Source organism: Camarhynchus parvulus, chromosome 4 (assembly GCF_901933205.1).
Source record: "Camarhynchus parvulus chromosome 4, STF_HiC, whole genome shotgun sequence".
NCBI classification, from domain to species: Eukaryota; Metazoa; Chordata; class Aves; order Passeriformes; family Thraupidae; genus Camarhynchus; species Camarhynchus parvulus.
The window spans coordinates 57543136-57561488 of record NC_044574.1 but is presented as its reverse complement, the minus strand read 5'-3'; the positions used below and the strand labels follow the sequence as shown (position 1 = coordinate 57561488).

Here is an 18353-nt window from a genome sequence, read left to right as displayed (position 1 = left end):
TTAACACTTTTTCACTTTTCTACTTTTATGGAGCTTTTAATAAAAAAAGGGGGAGATCTATCATCCTATAGCAATGTGTGAGTTCTGTTCTTGAAAGTCAGGAAGCTTTGGGAGCGTATTGTGTTTATTGTGCTAAATATACCTGTCTGCCATCCCAGGAACAATTAGTCCAATGAGTAACACTCAGTCTGGCAGAATGCAGGTGTTGTTCAGCCCCTTGCAGACCTTTTCAGTGGGAAAACAAAGGCTCTTCCCCCTTCAAATTACGGGGGCCAGGAGGTTAGCAGGATGTTGTTTGGACAGGATCCTGGAATAAAGCTCTCAGCTGCTGGGAGCAGTCAGAGCTGCAGGGGTCACAGCAGCGCCTCACACACCCCAGCTGACAGCACAGTGCTCACTGCACTTGGCTGAAGTTCCACCCAGTGCAGCTGCAGAAGAAAAGTCACCACTCTGAATTAGCAGAGCTCTCCCAACATCACTTCCCTTTGCTGATCTCTCATCAGACACAGCCCTGCTTGTAAGAACTGTGGGGATCAGAGCTCACATTGGTGTAATGGAGCTTCTGTCTTTTGTCTCTTTCCATGGGAGGTGCTTTAATTCCTTTAAGGAGCTCCTCTTATGGAGCACAGTTATTCTCCACCCTGACTCCTTCTTTTGCAATGCTTCCTCCAGGTTTTACCAGAAAGCACCCGATCCCCTGATCCTTAATTTCCAATCAGGAAGGAGGACTTGTAAGAGAATATGGATTGCAGTTTACAGCTTTGTCTGTGCTCTCAGAAATCACAGGCAGAGCTGACTTTAGTTAGGAAAGCAAACAGATCAATTTAGCCTGTAATGCCAGTCTGTTTCAAACCAGAGACTTGTCAAATAGAGCAGATGAATATCTGAATAGTTCTGAAGTGTTATGTCTCTAAAATCTACATTTTGTGGGCACCTAGGATATGTTAGGTTGGCAATTAAGGTGGCTTTTTGAGTAGCGCTTTAGTAGGTTTCATTGTGGATGCATCCAATGGTATTGACTAACAGTTTGTAGCAGAGAGGAAGGTTGTATCTCAGAAAGGATTCTGTTTATAATTATGAAAAGCATGGTTTTTGTCCATTAATAGGGTGTATCTTGTTAATTATGATGATGTATAAGGTATTTCACCTGTGATGCCATTTAGAAAATTAATGTTTGAGTCACAGAAAGGTCATTGCCATTCTGGAAGGAATCCATTCATCTCTAAATAGGCCATCCGAATATAGACTAAGAAATACTCTATATATAATTACCTGGAAATAGATGGAATAAATAAGATTGATGATAGGTATTAATAAAGCCACATGTTAGTTTCCTGCTAGGAAAAAGTAGATTGTAACTGGAAGAAGCAATAATATACATGTAAAAATGCAAGAAATAGGTTAAAAATCTTGAGTAGTTCTATGAGGTGCAACTATTATTCATGAGGTAAGAACTCAGCCCTCAGAAGTGGTGTGCATCAAGGACTTTATCCTGAGATTCAGGCAGGTATTTCTGAAGACAGCTCCTACAAAGAAGACAAAGAAGAGAATGAGGACTTTTTTTTGTTTTAAACAAACCTGTGTCTTGTTTGACAACATAACTTCAATACCTCAAATACCTGAAATACCTCTGTATTTGCCATACAAATGCTTACAAGTAGATAGAATGTGTGTGCTGTCTTTGAAGATAAACATGTTCATGGGTATTTCCATGTGTGAGCCCTCTTTTGGCACAGGCCTGAAGTCTCCAGGAGCTGAGGAGGATCCTGGGGTGGACAAGTCTCAAGTGGTCCCAGCAGCTGCTCATTCTCCAGCTCAGTTCTGCAACTTGGTCTCCTGCAGCATGGGAGACGTGGGACAGAAAACCAGCACCCAGCAGATTTTCAGTAGCACATGGCTGAGCCAGAGACTGGGAACTGGAGCATCCTAAGAGGAGTAGAGGAGTGTCTGGGAGTGGCAGTAGTTCCTGACTCCTGCTCGGCTCCAAGCCCAGCTAGGATTGAGATCTCCTACACCAGACAGATGAGAGGCAGCCCTTGTTTGTGGGAGGCAGCTTTTGTAACTGGCACATCCAGCCCCTCATTTGGGACATACTTATCCATACACAGAGGTAAATCAGCTTGGAAAGGTTGCTGCCTCGTGCACTGAGCTGTTCTATCCCTGGCAACATTGCTCCTGGTCTTCCTGGACTGTCAGAAAACATTGTCCCAGCTGGCCACAAGTTCACAGTTTACAATTGTAGTGACTTAAATCTGGACTTAACCATAGCAATGACTTCAAAAACATCTTCAAAGAGCCCTCCCTGAAGCCCAGTGGTCACTGTTATTTTGCTGTTTGCTTTCATAAGAGCTGTCTGCCTCCCGGCTCCTCAGTGTCACTTGGCTGAGGAAATTAGACACTCTCTTTCCACACAAGTACCAGGAGAAAATGTTTCCTTGGCACTGATGGCTGCTCGCAGTACAGATTAAACCAAAATTTATTTATGGTAAGGGAAGTTCAGGATTACCTGCTTCCCACCTCCTGGTTGCTTCTCTCTCACAGCAACCCCTTTAACATTCAGAATTGCAATGAGCTTTCACATCTGCTGAGCCTTGATACCCTCAGAGGAGCTCTGTGATATTAGAATATTTTGATGAATTAGGGCTTTGCTTTTACTTTGCTTCTACAAACCTCTGTTCTTGGAGGGCAGCATCACCGACACACTCAGGTTCTGCACTGCTTTTGGCAGAAACATGAACACCCGCTCAAGGCTGCACTTCCACACACACACACCAAACCACCTTGGAGCAGGTGATGTTTAATCAGTGTCCCTGGGTGGGGTCATTCATACAAGTCATGTTCTAGGGTTTTTATCTCCTTCTTCCTGACTAGAAAATTCAGGATAGTGGGACCTGCTTAGAAAATAACTTTCTGAAACTATCTGTGCCACAAAACTTCATAGTCTATACAAAGTAAATAAAAAAACAAGCTGTAAAGGTGAGGAAAGTAAAAGATTAAAAAACCTAAACTAATATATTTGCAAGAAGTATGTTTGTCTCAGTCACCCTCTCTATTTCTCCCAGATCCCATGTCCCACTGTAGGGAGCTGGAGTATTTCCATCAGTGAGACAATGCACTTTCCCTTGAAAGCTGCTGGGTTTAATCTCACCATCAGATGCTGGGATTTATTTCTGCAGTCCCTGTTGTACATTTCTTAATATTAGACAAGAGTGAAATATCTTCAGGACTGTGAGACTGAAGTTAACTATTTTTTCAAAGGAAAAAGGTGCTGGAAATGTATAGTGGTCTTCATCAGCTAAAAGACACTGTGGAACCAAGCCCAGGCTCATGAGCCTGTCGTGGTGTTGACTACATGAGCCAGGAAGAGGCTTTTCCACCTCTAAAATAGGGTGAGCTTGGTTCAGTCTAATCTCAGGCATAGGTCAGAGCTGTTGTTCAAGGAAGACAAGACAAGCTGTTGTTCCTCTGATTTCTGAGCCTTTGAAGACCATTCCACGTGTGTGCTAAATCTCCTTCCTGTGACAGCTCTCCTGTAACAGAAGGACAGGTCAGCTCTTGACTTCTGAAGCAAAGGCTTCAATGTCTCCACAGGTATTGCAAGCTGAAGTAAAAGCCTGCATGTGGCAGCTCTGAATTATGGGTCACCATACCTTTCCTGATCTCTCTACTGGGGCCTTTTGAATTTCTACCTGGAAATCATCTTCAGCACCATTGAAGGGCAGGTGTTGGTAACAGCACTATGAGCTGAAAAGGTTTATTTCATAGTTTAATGTGGTCCTGCCATCTTTAGCTGGCTTTTTGCCTCCCTGCATGATGATCACTCATCTGGGGTAAGTACTTTCCATGTTTTGTCTGGTTTGCCATGGCCAGTCCTTGGTTAGGAGCTTGATCCTATTTTCTCACCATTTTCCACATACAGCATTGCATCATTAAAAAGAAATAAATCTTTTTTCAGGTAGGTGGATATTCATAGCAGAACTAAGTCACAATCTCACCTCCCAGCCAAAAGGCTTCTGGTTGACACACAAATACAAATTACAGTAAATTATCTGATCTTTTTGAGCCTACTGTATCCTTTCCCCATTTGCTCTTTCTTCCACACTTTTCCTTAGACCCATTTTTTGCCTTCTTCACCTTCACTCAAAGTGTCCCCTCTGTCTCCACAGTTCCAATGCTTCACAGCCTTCCTTCATTTTATCCTTGCTGCTGAATGAAGATGTGATACAGATGAGAAGTAAAAATGTGGAGCTCTTTCAAATTAAGCTTTGCTGCAAACATCTTACCTGTAAAAAGTCCATTACTGCCTCAAGAGTAACAAAGGTACTTAAGCCTGCAATGTCAGTGATCTCTGGACACCAGCCTGCTGCTGAATGCCTTCCAAACTCTGCCATTCCACAACTTGATTTGACCTCCCACAAGTTCCCCTTCAGGCCTGGCTGTGGACTGTGCAGTCCTGTGTATTGGAACCCCAACTGGCAGTGCTTTTACCCAGGATCATCCTGGGTAAAACTGCTTCCCCATTAATTCCCTCTGTCTGGAAGCACCCTGATGTCTCCTTAATAGGGCTTAGCATTATTTATAGCAATTTACAGGTGTGCTGCTAAAAGATGGAACTGTAAATCACCTCAGATGTTGTTCCATGATCAAGTGCCTCTGCATTATTTAACAAATTGTCCCAACATGACTGAACAACACACAATGAAAAAACTTGCCACAGAAATGTAATATTTAAATGAACACATAAATACTGTGTATTAAGTTAAGATTTGTAATTACAATTTTTATTCTTCTGGCAGTTTTGTACTCCAGGAGGATTTTTACCTTCAGAAAAGCGGGGTACTTGTAACCAGGGGGTGTCAGCAGGGCAATACAGTGACTTATGTGTGTGACAGTGTCATGCAGCTGGCTTTGCAGAGGTGTTTGGCAGAAAAAACCACCAGGTTGCACGTGTGCATCTTAGTTACAGCTCACTGCCTAGGGTGTAAGGTAGCAAGCAATGTTGTTTTACAGTATCTGAGTGATTCTGCCTCGGTAGAAAGAAGACTGAGGAATGATGAAATGCCAGCCAAAAGTGCCTACAGGTACCTCAAAATAAAGAACTACACATGTTCTGAGATGTTGGTTTATCGTATTTGCCCGTAATCTGAGCACAGTGCTTTCCCAGATCAAGGCAAGGCAGGCAATTTTGAAGTGAGAGGAAAGGTGGAACAACATCTTCTTCCTAGAAAGCCTGGACTGAAAATGAACCACATTCAGTGTTATATTTCTCCTGTGATTGCAGGTGGTTTTCCTGCTTTGGATATAAGGTACCATTATGTGAGAAAAGCTTCTCATTTTTCTCTGTTCAGTCAGGGATAGTTCAAAGATTGTCATGCTTAAAATATGCACATGGGTGAGATCTTACTGAGATCTGACACAAAACCCAAGGAAGCAGCCCAGCCACCTGGTGATTTCCTCTGGGCAAGAAGGAAAAAAGAAGACTTGGCTCAAAAACACCCATAGGGCAGAGAAGGGTTAGTGATCTGGAGGGGTGAAGGGAGAGTTGGTGTCAGCGCTGCCCAGGGATTCAGTTTGGATGTGTATGAGTCAAAGAGTCTTTTCCAAAGTTGAGAAATTAACAGCCCCAGCAATTTCTCAGTTGCTTTTCAAGGAGTGGTTGTTTTTTTTTAATTTAATATTTTGGGTTTTCCCAGTTTTAACGTTAGAGCTCTCTTAATGTGAAACCCAAGACCTTCTGAAACTGTTGCTGAGGATGTTTAAAATGTTTCTACAGAAATGAGTTCTCCTTCTTCCATGTGGGTAACAGTGCTGTTTGTGCTCACAGGTGTCCATGGACAGGAGGACCCACGGAATAAATGCCAGCCTCAGCCATGAGAACTGCATTCAGGCTGCTGCTGCACTGGGGGGATGAGGATTGTTGGAACAGAAGCTGTCTGGGAGGCAGGAAAGGGCGAAGGAGGTGCCCCAAGTGCTGAAATGTCCACACGAGCAGCATCTCTTCCTCAGGTGGCTCAGTCATGGATGAGACCTGGCTCCCTGGTTCCCCCTTCCCTTCCTGGGGGAACCACATTCCACATGGCTGTCCCTGTCTGTTTGTACCTCCCCAGCCTGAAACCAGTTTTAAAAGTGTTTTAAGCCCTCTTCAGGCCAATAGAACAGATGGGGAAGTGGTTTAGCTGTGGATGTATCCCCACAGGCTTTGTCCAGCAGAGTGGACAACCAAGATAACAGACCCCATGTGTGTCCCACACAAGGGAAAAGGCAGAAAATCACATGTATTGAAATCCCCAGGCAAGAGGATTTTATTAATGCTCCATCCTCTGATGTCAGCCAGAGTTTGTGCCTTATTTGACACCACAGAACCCAACATAAAGGCCCAAATTCAGGGAAGTCAGCTTTCACCTCCCCTACGCAGCACACCTGAGGCTGAGCTTTAAAAAAACTGCTGTGCTCTTAGGGAAATGGGTGTTTCATGGAGTATCTCATACTGCCAGTGCCCTGGGAGTGAGAGATTGAAGGGAAGTACTGGTTCAGTGTTTTGGATATGTTCTCAGATGGGGCAGGGTTGGTCCCAAGTCGAAGAGCCCTCTTAGGACTTGGGAAACCTCTTTCCATTTCCTCATCCATCCTTAACTGCTCTGTATTCCTCTGCTGCAAGGTTGGATAGCAGCACATTCCTGGGAATGTTGTGGGGATCAGTATGCTACTATCAGGGAGGGGTAAAAGCACTGAGTTGCCATAACAACCCTGAAAGAACTGTAAAACTCTAGAAAAATGCATCCTTATAAAACTAAAACACAATCCATTGGAATGCAGCATTAAATACACTGTCACTCACCCCCAGCCTGGTTTTTCCTTTTCCTGCATGAGCTTTTCCACACTTTGCCACTGCTCCTACCATTGGAGCCTATGACATGTACAAAACAGGATTCTTGGAGCACATGCTGGAGTTTGGCCCATGTGTTTTCCTTCACAGAGCATCTCTGCCTCAGCACTAGAAACCTTGTCAGTGCCGTGTTTTGCAGAAATAAATAAATAAAGGAGCGAACGAAAATGTCATATACATAAATATGCCACAATAAGTTTAGTCTCTGGATCAAAGTGCTGAAAACGACACAGCTTTGAAACAGAAAGGTAGGAATCAAAATTACACATCCCCGTGCATCAGCCCGGGTGCCAGCTGTTTTACTGAGCCGTGCGTGCTGTGGCTGATTAAATGAAAACATTTTAACAGCTGTCTGAAAGGAGGAAAACCCTCTCCCCACCTTCCCAGGGCTGCCTCCTGCTCCATCCCCAGGAGCTGCCTGGGAGGGCAGCCCCATCCCATGCCTGACCTGTCCCTGGTCACCAGCACACATGTGGGACCACTGGGATGCAGGGCTGCTCTGGGATCATCCAAAGGACAGGCAGGAGGGTCCTTGGAGAGGTCAGAACCTCACAAAGTCCTGGCGCCGTTGCCTGGCAAATCTGCATGGGGCAAGAGCCCAGCAGCTGTCTGGCTCTAATCCAGACTATTCCACGAGTTAGAAGTGCTAATGCCTGGGGCAGGGAGACAAAGCAGCTCAGCTGGGTGAGGGAAGCAGCTCTGGTCTTCATATCCAGGCCAAACACAGCCTGACCTCCCCAGCAGGGAAGAAAAGGGCTTTACAGAAGGGAGAAAGCTTTAGGTGAGTGGTGGGTGGTCTCTGGTGGCTGCATCCCAGCCAGTCTGCAGAACCAGCTGGGAGCTGTTCTCCAGCCTGGGGCCAAGCAGCTCTGTGTGATGGCTGACTCCCTTCCTCTATTCCCCTGCCTCCCCAAAACAGTTGGGCACCCCTGAACAGCCTGCTTGGGGCAGATCCTGTGCCCAGCCCATGCCAGGCACTGCTTGGGCAGGTGTCCCTCAGCTCCAGCCAGCACAGAGCTGCCTGTGGTGTCCTGCCCTGCTTCAATCCCTGGGGCAGGCACAGCCAGGAGCGGCTGAGCTGTGCTACCATCCCAGCCTCCAGAGGGGCTGAACTGGGAGGCCTCCAAGGATCCCGTACCTTCAGCTTCACCGGGAGGGTGGTGAGACACTTTTTGTGGTAGAAATTTGGAAGGGTTAGTGTCAAGAACCAGATGTGTCCATTCACAGTCATTCTTACAGATGCTGCATTTTAAGGCTCTATTCTTAAAGAATCTGTATTTCTAAAAGGAAGAGCAATCAGGAAAGAAATATTGCAACTCAGGATGTAAAAACTATTTCAAAAGGTGACACCTTTTGGTTTTGTTTTTTTTTACCTAACATCTGCTGTGTCTGTATGTTTGTGTGTACCTGTGGGGTGGAGGCTTTTATTATGCCAAAGTTTGCACAAGCCCTGCTCATCACACCCTTCTTTGGCCCAGGGACCTCCCTGCTGCTGCCCAGCAGGCATTGCCACACGTGTCACTGCCAGAAGTCCCCGACAACGGTGTCCAGGGTGAGAACAGGACATGGTTCATTTGCTGCTGCACATCTACAAGTTCTGCCCACAAAATATGGCAAGAAACTGAACTTTTTGCTTTTGTAAAAGCTACAGCCACTGCTGCTATAAAATGTTGGTATGGTCATAACATGAGACTCTTCCGTGGTTTTCCCTCCCCATCTGGTGTGGCCAAGTCTATGTTTGACATCCTGGTTTGGAATGGCTTTGTTCAATGCAGACAAAGCTATCTCCCTGTAACTGTCCTCCCTAAAAAATGTGCATTCTCAAAGTTTACCCCACCTACTTCCATGGTTTTCCCTCCAAAATAATGTGGTGCCACAGGCCAGAGAAAATCTATGAGTGAGTGAAAAGATGGCTAAGAAAAGGCTTCCTGTCACACTGTGAGCCTTCCTCAAATCCAGCAGGCCATCCCCGTGTGCCCACACACACCCTGAGGGGACTCTGTCCCCAAGTGCCACATGCAGACAGACACAGCAAACAGAGGCCAGCCAGCTCAGGGCCCTGTGCCACTCTGCTGCAGCTCCTGTGTGCTCCTGGTGACAATCACTAAGGACACATCTGCAAGGACAACTCATCACATCACCCTCGGGCCGCCTGGTGGCTCTTTGTGCCTCCTCTCTTGCCCACCCACGGTGGTGTTTTCCCTCACTGCCTTGAGGGTATTTTTCTCTTCCTCTGCCCAGAGAGCTTTGGGGACCAATATAGAAGTGGTGACTCTAGGGCAGGTCATCTCCAGGCTCTAGGACTAGGACACCCCATGCTGGAGCATGCAAAGTGCAGGAAATGCACCCAGCTGGTCAGCACCAGCCGTGGGACACGTGAGGGCCAGGGATGGATGTACGTCACCCTGCTCTGATGGCGAGCACCCCTGGGCTCATTGCCCCAAAGCTGAGCAGGGCTGATCACACATGTGGCTGTTTACACATCACACTTCTAGGAGAAATACCTGGGGTGTCCGTGTGTGCCTGGGACCGCGGGGTGAAGGAGACCCCCCTTTGACAGAAGCCTGTGTGAAAAGCCACTCGGAGCCCCTGCCGCGGGCTGCAGCGGGGTTTGAAAGGCTGCTGATCGCTGCAGCTTTCCCCCCACCGCAGCCCCTCTGCCCTGCACGCCCTGGGGGCTCCGGGGGCCAGGGGGCCTCTCTGAAGGGCGGGGGGTCCCTCCTGAATCGCCGGCGCCCTCCGGCCGCGGGGACAGCGCGACCCCCGCACGGAGCCTCGGGGCGGGCACCGCGGGGCTCCTTCCCTCATGCCCGGGGGCAGCGGCCGCGTCGCACGCCTGTCACCGCCGCCTCCTCCCCGTTATTTACATCCGTCTTTAGCACTCTAATTACCCGCTTTATTGCTTTTGCCCGGGGGAAGCCCGAGGATGGCGGCGCAGGGGAGGACCCTCCTCTCCAGCCCCCGCACTGCCCGGGGGAGGGGGACACGGAGCTCAGCCGGGCTTGCCTCCACAAGCGCCTGGCTTCGGCAGGATTTGGGGCGGCGAGGGGCCGAGCCAGAGCCCCCCGGGGGAGCCGGAGGGCACTGCCCCACAGCTCGCCCTCGAGGGGCGGCTTCAGCGTGTTGCACAAACGCGACCTCCTCCAGCGGAGGGGGAAAAAAATTAAAAAGGCGACAGGATAGATGGATTTTCAGATAAGCAGCGGAGGTAATTTATTGGCCTTTATGCTTTTCCGATGGAGTGGGGGAGAGGCGGCGGAGTCACGTCTGCACATCATTAACCGGGTTTACTCCGCCTCGGCCCACAGACGCTCCCCTGGCCCCGCCACGGAGCAGGCCCGGCCCGGGCCCGGCGCCGCCGTGAGGGGCGACCGTGAGGGGCCCGGGGTGACCGTGAGGAGCCACCGCGCCCGGGGTCACTGTGAGGGGCCCGGGGTGACCGTGAGGGGCCACCGCGCCCGGGGTGCTCGGCCCACAGAGGCTCCCCCGGCCCTGCCACGGAGCAGGCCCGGGCCAGGCCCGGCGCCGCCGTGAGGGGAGACCGTGAGGGGCCACCGCGCCCGGGGTGCTGCTGGCCCGGCCGCGGGGGCAGCCCCAGCCTCTCCCCGCTCATCCAGGTTGTCCGCGGCGCACTCGCTCCTCCAAACTCATCTAAATTACATCAATAACAGAGCGCACTCTTTAATGAGCTCTCAACTTTAAAGACTTGAAGGATATTAACAAGCCGCTTGACAAATGGTGCTTAGAAGCACATTAAAGACGCTGCTAATGGAGCGCATAATGACGGCTAATTTTCGATCAGATATAAATTAGAGCCCCAACAGTTATTTGCCTTAAGGACTTTATGTAAATGATCCTGTTCTGTATAAACGGGGAGGCGAGCCCAGCCCAGCCCCGCCGCGCCGCCGAGCCGTGCCGCGCCGTACCGTGCCGCAGCCCGACGGGGCGCGCAGCCCCGGCCCCACCGCCGCGCAAACTCCGCGGGGCTCCGCGCACAGCCCCGCCTGCCCCAGGGCCGCCCGGGGCGCGGGGAGGAGGAGGAGGAGGAGGAGGCCGAAGGCTCGTCCCAGTGGGGCTGGTGGCGGGTTCAGAGGGCGGCTGTGCTGCTGCAGGAGTCAGTGCCCAGCCCCCGCGGGGGTCCCGAGCAGCCCGGCCGGGCAGCGCTGCGCCCCGCGGAGAGCGGGCAGGGCGGGGGCGCGTCTGCGGAGCCGGGCCCCGCACACACACACGCTCCCGGGGCGTCCCGCACACACACAGACTCCCGGGGCGTCCCGCACACGCTCCAGGGGTATCCCGCACACACGCACGCTTGCAGGGGTCTCCCGCACACACACACGCTCCCGGGGTGTCCCGGCTGCCGCCCAGAGCGCTGCGAGCCCCTCTGCTTTCTCTCCGTTGTTTTCGTTCGAGGGTCGTGGCCAGTTTGGGGACAGAGTTGGTTTCTTTCTGTTTTTTGCTCTTAATTTTTTTTCTTGTTGTTGTCAACAAGTGCCAGCTGAGGGCCCGGCCCCGGGCCAGGGAAGGCGTGACCGACCCCGCGCAGCGGCCGCGGCTCCTGCCCGCCCACCCCGCCCTGCCCAGCCCCCGGGATGCTCCCGCACGGAGGAGCCGTGTCAGCAGGTCAGGAATTTCCCCCGCCCCGGGAAGGGGGTCCCGGCTGTCTGGGGGAAACCGTGGGTTTTCCTGGAGGATTTTTTTGCCAGGTGGGCTGTGATTCTTTTTCTATCCCCCACCCGCCGCCCCGCTGGCTTGTGGGGTGTCCTCGTCTTCCCTCCAAGCCCCTCCTTTACCTTTGCGGGGCGCGCTGAGCCGCAGCCGCGGGGCAGGTTCCCCTCCTCCGGGAGGGCTCGGGGTCTCACCTGCCAAAATAACAACAACCATAAAGGAGGGAGGGAGGGGAACGCTGACTCCCATCCTCCTCACCCCGCTCACCGCGCCGGGATCACAAACCAGCCGGGCTGTCCCAGGAGCGGGCACTGCTGGGGTTTCCCCCGGGAGAGCATTTGGGGAGGGAAAAGGACGACTAGCCCCCATCCTGAGCGGGGCAGCGCCCGGCGGGCCGGGAAGGGGCGCGGGAGTTGCGCGGGCGCGGAGGGCCCCGCTGGAGGCCGTACTCACCCGGGCGGCCCCAGGGCTGCGCCTCCTGCTCCGCGCTCGACGCCCCGATCCATCGATTTGTTCCTGGAAAAACGCGGCGCATTCTTATAGCAGCTACGAGCAATTAATATTGCATTAACCCTATTTAAAAAAAAAGGAAAGGAAAAGAAGGGGGAAAACCCGCACCCCGGCAAAGCCATTTATTATTAAAGCGAGGGTAATTGGAGACTCGAGACGCGGATGTGTGCGTGTCGTGGGGCAAGGCAGGAGAACACAGGCGTGACCGTGTGGCGGGAAGGAAGGGGAGTCGAGGGTGGCTAATATTTAATTTCAGGTCTGTGGTTTTCTAATTCGAGATTAAAAGCAGTCACGTCTTTGAAGCCAGACACTTGGTGTAAATGTACAGTTAAAATATTCTATTCCACAGTCCCCAGACAGAGCTCTGCTACTCCCAGGCTTCATTAAATTTTAATTATCATCCCAGACTGGAGCAAGGAAAGAGGGGGAAGACTGTCCACCTAATTGCAATTGATAAAGGCAAAAAAACCGAGATATTTTTCCTCGCCGTGCACGCACAGCAGTTGTTTTTGTTGTTGTTGTTGTTGTTGCTTTAATGCGGGCAAAGCCCGGCGAGAGCAGTGCGAGCATCTCCGCCTATGGATCTGCTGTTTACAAAAGATGCACGTGAAGGAAAGCCGGGAAGTGGTGCCGTAGATGGATGTTGGGGGAGAGGGGGGGCTCCTGGAGGATCTGGCGAAAGATCAACGGAAGAGACGAGGACCCTCATTAGAGCTCGTCAGCTTATTGTCTCACAAAACAAAGCACGCTGGTGCCTCAGCCCTGCTCGGCCCGGGCAGCGGAGGGGCTGCCCTGGCACCCGGCCCGGTTCTCCCAGATCCCGGGCACCTCTGCACCCCCACACACCCCTCGGCCTCCCGGCTCTTCCCTGCCTTTTCGTTTGTTAATCATCTGCGAGTGCGGCACCGGCAGGTACCGGGTGAAGTCGGCTAATTGCCCCGGGTTTTTAATTTGGCAAACTAGAGAGCGATCTATCTCCAGGCAGTAAAAGGTAAAAAATAAAACCCACCGCGTTTGCTTTCTAAGCAGCTTCCTATTATCACATCGCCACTTAATTTTATTTCCATTCTCTCCAAGTTAAATAGAAAGCTGAGCTCACAGGGGAGCTGCCATGTGCCTACAGACTGGGGATGTCAAGCAGAGAGACTCACAGTGCAAAGTTAATTTTAATTCCCGAGGAGGATTTCACATTCTCGCTCGCTCTGACCCACAGTAATTAGCTGAGATAACTAATGATTACTTACTTATTCCTTGTAATTATCTGGATTTAATAATTCGCTGTGTAATTTATTAATTCGCCCGTAATAGCCTTTAAGTGAATGGCTCATTTAAGAGGGCGCAGAGGCGGTGCAGGGGCTCTTCTCGCCGCTCGCTGCCTTCGCCTGCTCTCGGTCTGGGGGGGCTCTGCTGCTCTGGGGGCTCCGGGGCCCTCCCCAGCCGGGCTGCCTGACCCTGCTGCCCTGGCGGCCGCTCCCTGCTCCTCCTGCCCTCCCTCCCCTCTCGGAAGCAGCCCCGGGCCCGCGGGGCAGGGGCACTTCCCGCGGGGGGGGTCGGGGTCAGCGCCACCCCCTCCCAAAAAGTTGGGAGTCTCGGCGGCGGATGGAGGAGCAGGGAACCCCCCTGCGCGCCCGCGGGGCTGAGCCGTGGCCCTGCGGGGGCCGCGACGGCAGCGACAGCGACAGGGGCTGGCAGGGCCGCGGGAGGGCGCGGACAGCGGCGGGGACCCGGAGCCCGTGCCCGCCGGACACCGGGCCCTGCCTCCGCGCCCGCGGAGCCGCCGGCACCCTCGGCGTGCCCGGGCGGCTTTGAAGCTGCAGCTGGAGCTGGTGGCTGGGCGGAAATATGAATATTTAATCGCGGCTCGTGTATGATCTCCCTTCCCCCCTCGCCCGACGCCGTCGGGTTTTTTTTCCCTCGGCTTTTGTGAGCGCAGCGCGGGGAAATTACTTTTCCCTTTTCGAATTTGGGGGTTATTTTCGCGCCTCAGCCTGCGGGGCTCCCCCTTGCCGGGGGTGGGGGGGACAGAGCAGCTCGAGGAGCGGGGACACCCCAGGGCTCCGTGTCCCCCTCCCCGCACTCGCCGGGCCCGGAGCTGTCCCCGGTGCTGCCCCGGCGCTCCCGGGGCCGCTGCCCCTGCCTGGAGGCGGCGCGGAGCTCGGGCAGAGGCTGGCGGGGGAAAAACAAGAAGCAGCAAACGCGCTTTGCCAATAAAACGTAAAAAATCCTGTTTTCTTTTTTTTTTAATGAAAGACGATTTTAACAACATTTAAAAATAACTTATTACATTACTAGAATAAATAAACCTCCTATTAACAAAACAAAAACAACAACATAAAAAAACCCAAACAAAACCCAACGAAATCGCGTCATGTACAGAACTTAAGACTTCAAACAGTCTCGGATAGAATAGCAATACAGCGAAATCTGTAAGAATATATCTATATGTGCGTCAACGCCAATGAAATATTTACAATACATACAGGTACCCAACTGAGTACCCTCAGTTTATTGTTGTTGTTCCAAAAAGAAGTGTACCAAATCGGCTGTGAATTTACAAGCAGTGCAGCCTCTCTCGCTCGCTCCCCTTCCCTACAAATTTTAATTTGGCTTTTCTACAGACTTCCAAAAAAGGACTTTCCTCCGTGGAAAAGTATTGCAATTAAAGGTAATAAATAACCGAACAAATAAATAAATAAATAAATAAATAAGCAATCGGATAATTAAATAAATAACCTAGCCGGTCGGAATACCGTCACGATACACCTTTGAAATCGAGAAAGACGGATATTGTGCTGGCAAGAAACCCGAAGCGACAATCCCACCCCCACCCTCCCCACCCCCCAGCGCTGTCACCTACGCGGCCACGTCCTTTCTCACTTCGGGAGCAGCGTGTGGTGGGGACAATATGGGAATCCCCATTAAATATGTAACGCGGTAAACAAATACCTCGGACAGTGAATCAGGCTACACAAATAACGTAAGACATCTACTATAGGGTGCCGACGCCGTACGAATAAGAATACTCGCCAGAGAAATACCTTAGGTTCAGGTGACAATTTACAAATGGCCAAAAGGGACATTCAGAAGAAGAAAAGCTCACGTTCATAAATCCTACCAACACAAAATATTTGATTCTCACTAACAATTTTTTTTTACTTTTATCAAGACTTAGATTAAAGAGGTGTAATTAATTAGAATGAGCACAAAATGAAGTTGCTAGAGAGATAAATTAATAATTTACAAGGGGTTGTTTGGCAGTAATCTAATAATAGCTTTTGAAGACCAGTGAACACAGCAGGATCAGCTCTTTCCCTAAGCGTTATAACTTCAGAGAAGGAAAAGGATAATAACCACAGTAAAAATATATATATATTTATATATTTATAATACGCAGTGTAAATGCAGAAAAACCTGCCATCTGTTTTTTTAAATCATTATTATTATTATTATTATTATTTAAATCAAAATATTTTTAGACGTCTCTCGCGGTGCGAAGCCTCAACTCTAGATTCAAGTTTGGGTCCCGAGAAAGCCATGGCATCGTGGCCACCCCGCTGCCACCCGGGCGAGGTCTGTTAGGAATAAAAACCAGCGGTACTTGCCGGGGCGGGTCCGGACGCGGCTCCGCGGGGAAGTTCCCCCGAAAGTTGGGCGCGGGGCGGGCGGCGGGGTGGGCTGGGGTCGTTTGGGGTCGTTTTCCTCCTTTCCTTTTTGTTGTTCTGGTTGTTTATGGGATTTTCTGTGGGCGGCGGCGGCGCTGACGGTGTGGGTGCCGCTCGGCTCAGATGCCCGCCGAGTACTTCATGCGCTTCTGCTTCTGGCGCTGGTTGCAGAACCAGACGCGGACCACGTTCTTCTTGAGGTCCAGCTTCTCGGCGATGGCGGCGATCTTCTCGGAGGAGGGCCGGGGCTGCAGGGCGAAATAGGCCTCCAGCGAGCGCTTCTCGGGGGCGGCGATGGAGGTCCGCTTGCGCTTCTTCTCCGCGCCGCTGAAGAGCTCGGGCTTGGCCAGCTTCTCGCGGTGGGACTTCTCGGCCTCCTCCAGCCACGCCTGCAGGATGGGTTTGAGGGCGATCATGTTGTTGTGGGAGAGGGTGAGGGACTCGAAGCGGCAGATGGTGCTCTGGCTGAGGGAGCCCACCCCCGGGATCTTCAGGTTGGCCAGCGCCGAGCCCACGTCGGCCTGGGTCACCCCCAGCTTGATGCGGCGCTGCTTGAAGCGCTCGGCGAAGGCCTCCAAATCGCGGGGGTCGGCGTCCACGTCGCTCATGCAGCCCATGTGTGCCGGCAGCCCGTGGGCGTGGGCCATGCCCAGCGCCGCCGGGTGCATGGGGTTCATGCCGGCCATGTGCGGAGCGTGGCCCGGCGTGGAGACCACGGCGCCGTCGGGGGCCGCCATGGCCCCCAGCGCCAGCCCCGGCGTCAGGTGCTCCAAGAGTTCCCCCTCCAGCGCCTGGTGGGGCTGGTGGTGGTGGTGGTGGTGGTGGTGATGGTGGTGGTGGGTGCCCGACAGGGCGGACGGGTGGGAGATGGGCACGGAGGAGGAGGAGGCGGCCGAGGTGCAGGGGATGGTGTTCATGGTGTGGTACGTGGCGTCCGGCTTGAAGGGGCTGTGGTGCGGCGGGTGGTGGTGGTGGCTCTTGCTCGGGGAGACGATGTCCACCGCTGCCAGGGCTTCGGCGCGGGCCAGCAGGCTCTCGTCCAGACCGCCGAATATATTGCTCTGCAATTGCAAATAGAAGGCACACATAACGCTCAGCAGGGAATTCGCCTCCCCGCGCACTCCGCCGTGCCACTAAAACCTTCCCAGCATGTTAAAAGAGAAATCCTGGAGAAGGGAGGGGGGGTGGGGTGGTGGGGGGGGGGAGAGCAGAGGAGAAGAGGGAGCTAGCGGGGCGAGGGAGCGGGCGCGGCGCGCAGCCGCTCGCACAGAGGAGCCGCGGCGGGCGGGCGGACGGACGGACGGACGGACACACGCACCAGCCGCACGCAGCATCCCAGGTCATAAAAATTAATACGAGAAGCAAGAGCCGCCGCATGCATAAGTTGGGCGAGCTCCCGGTGGCGCCGGGTGATTTGCTGCACGACCATGAAAAAATCATCAGGCGGATCCGGGGGGCCGCCGAGGGGCTCCCCTTAAAGCGGGGCGGCTGGCGGCGGGCACCTACCGGAGGGGCGGGCAGGCAGGCCCGCCGCATCGCCTCCGCGCCGCCGCCGCTGCCGCCGGGGCCGGAGCCCGAGCTGGAGCCGGAGCCGCCGCTGCCACCGGGGCCGGAGCCGGAGCCGCGTCCGGCGGAGCCGCCGCTGCCGGTGCTGCTGGGGGAGCTGGCGGCGGGGGCGGCGGCGCCGGCGGAGGGACAGGGCGAGGCGGTGTGCAGGGCCGAGTACTTGGTTTCGTGGAGGCCGCCGCCGCTGCCGCCGCCGTGGGGGAGGCCGAAAGGCTGCTTGCTGCTCAGAGACATCATCATGGTGCTCGCCGCCGCTGCGGCCCGGCCCGCCGGCAGCCGGCCGCCGGAGGAGGGCAGGGGCGCGGGGCCGGGGGCCCGAACCCCCCGGAAAAGCCTCAGAAGCCCCGCGCCCCCACCCCCCGAAAAATTAAAAAAAAAAAAATTCCCACTCGCCCCCCAGCCGGCTGCCCGAGCCCTGCCGGGGACGAGAGGGAGAGGCGGCTCTGGCGAGCCGGGGATGCGCGGGGGATGCGCGGGATGCGCGGGATGCCTCCCGCCCTCCGCCCGGGCGCTCGCCGCTGTCCGCCGCCGCCTCCGCTCCGGCGCCGGCCCTCGCCTCTCGCGAAGTGCCCTCCCCGCCGCCGCGCCGGTGGGTTTTACTCTCTCCCCTCCCTCCCCTCCCCTCTCGCCTGTCACTACAGCCCAACTCCTCGGGAAGGGCCCTCCGCGCCTGCCTCCTCGGCCCCGGCCCCCTCCTCCGCCGCTCCCTGCCCGCCCCCCGCCGCTCCCACGCCCACGCGTGCTCCCGCACTCACCGCCGCGCCGCGCCCCGTCGCCTCCCGGAAAGGGGAGGGAAAAAGCCAAAAAGGAAAAGAAAAAAAAGAAAAAGAAAGGAGGGGGGAAGCGACGACCCCACCGCCTCGAATCCACCTTCCATGGAAAGGAAAAATAAATTTTAAAAACGGGGGAAAAAAGTCCCGTCCGGGCTCAGCACGCACCTACAGCCAGAGTGTCCCGCCGCTGCTCTGGCACCGCAGGGGCGGGGGATGCGCGGGCACAGCGCGGGGAAAGGCCGGGAGCGGCGGCCAGGGGCTGCCCCCGCCGGCGGGGAACCGGAGGGATCC

The 18353-nt window shown here is 53.6% G+C and overlaps 2 protein-coding genes across 2 annotated transcripts; both read right to left on the bottom strand.

Moving 5' to 3' along the window:
* Positions 1–10163: 10163 nt before the first annotated feature.
* On the bottom strand, positions 10164–12115 carry LOC115903700 (translation initiation factor IF-2-like). Its single transcript, XM_030948344.1, has 3 exons — positions 12005–12115; positions 11677–11745; positions 10164–10537 (listed from the first exon to the last, which is right to left on the bottom strand). Exons 1-3 carry the CDS (start codon positions 12084–12086, stop codon positions 10164–10166), a joined length of 525 nt encoding a protein of 174 aa, XP_030804204.1. The 5' UTR covers positions 12087–12115.
* Positions 12116–15726: 3611 nt separating this feature from the next.
* On the bottom strand, positions 15727–17529 carry POU4F2 (POU class 4 homeobox 2). The gene is made up of 2 exons (XM_030947758.1): positions 17230–17529; positions 15727–16784 (listed from the first exon to the last, which is right to left on the bottom strand). Exons 1-2 carry the CDS (start codon positions 17527–17529, stop codon positions 15843–15845), a joined length of 1242 nt encoding a protein of 413 aa, XP_030803618.1. The 3' UTR covers positions 15727–15842.
* Positions 17530–18353: the final 824 nt, after the last annotated feature.

Coding starts and splice junctions, on each gene's coding strand:
- LOC115903700 (XM_030948344.1), bottom strand. CDS start 12,086: ATGCGCCGCGTTTTTCCAGGAACAAATCGATGGATCGGGGCGTCGAGC. Junction 11,746..12,004: donor GCAGCCCTGGGGCCGCCCGG/GTGAGTACGGCC, acceptor TTATTTTGGCAG/GTGAGACCCCGAGCCCTCCC. Junction 10,538..11,676: donor GCTCAGCGCGCCCCGCAAAG/GTAAAGGAGGGG, acceptor GATGTAATTTAG/ATGAGTTTGGAGGAGCGAGT.
- POU4F2 (XM_030947758.1), bottom strand. CDS start 17,529: ATGATGATGTCTCTGAGCAGCAAGCAGCCTTTCGGCCTCCCCCACGGC. Junction 16,785..17,229: donor CCTGCCTGCCCGCCCCTCCG/GTAGGTGCCCGC, acceptor TTGCAATTGCAG/AGCAATATATTCGGCGGTCT.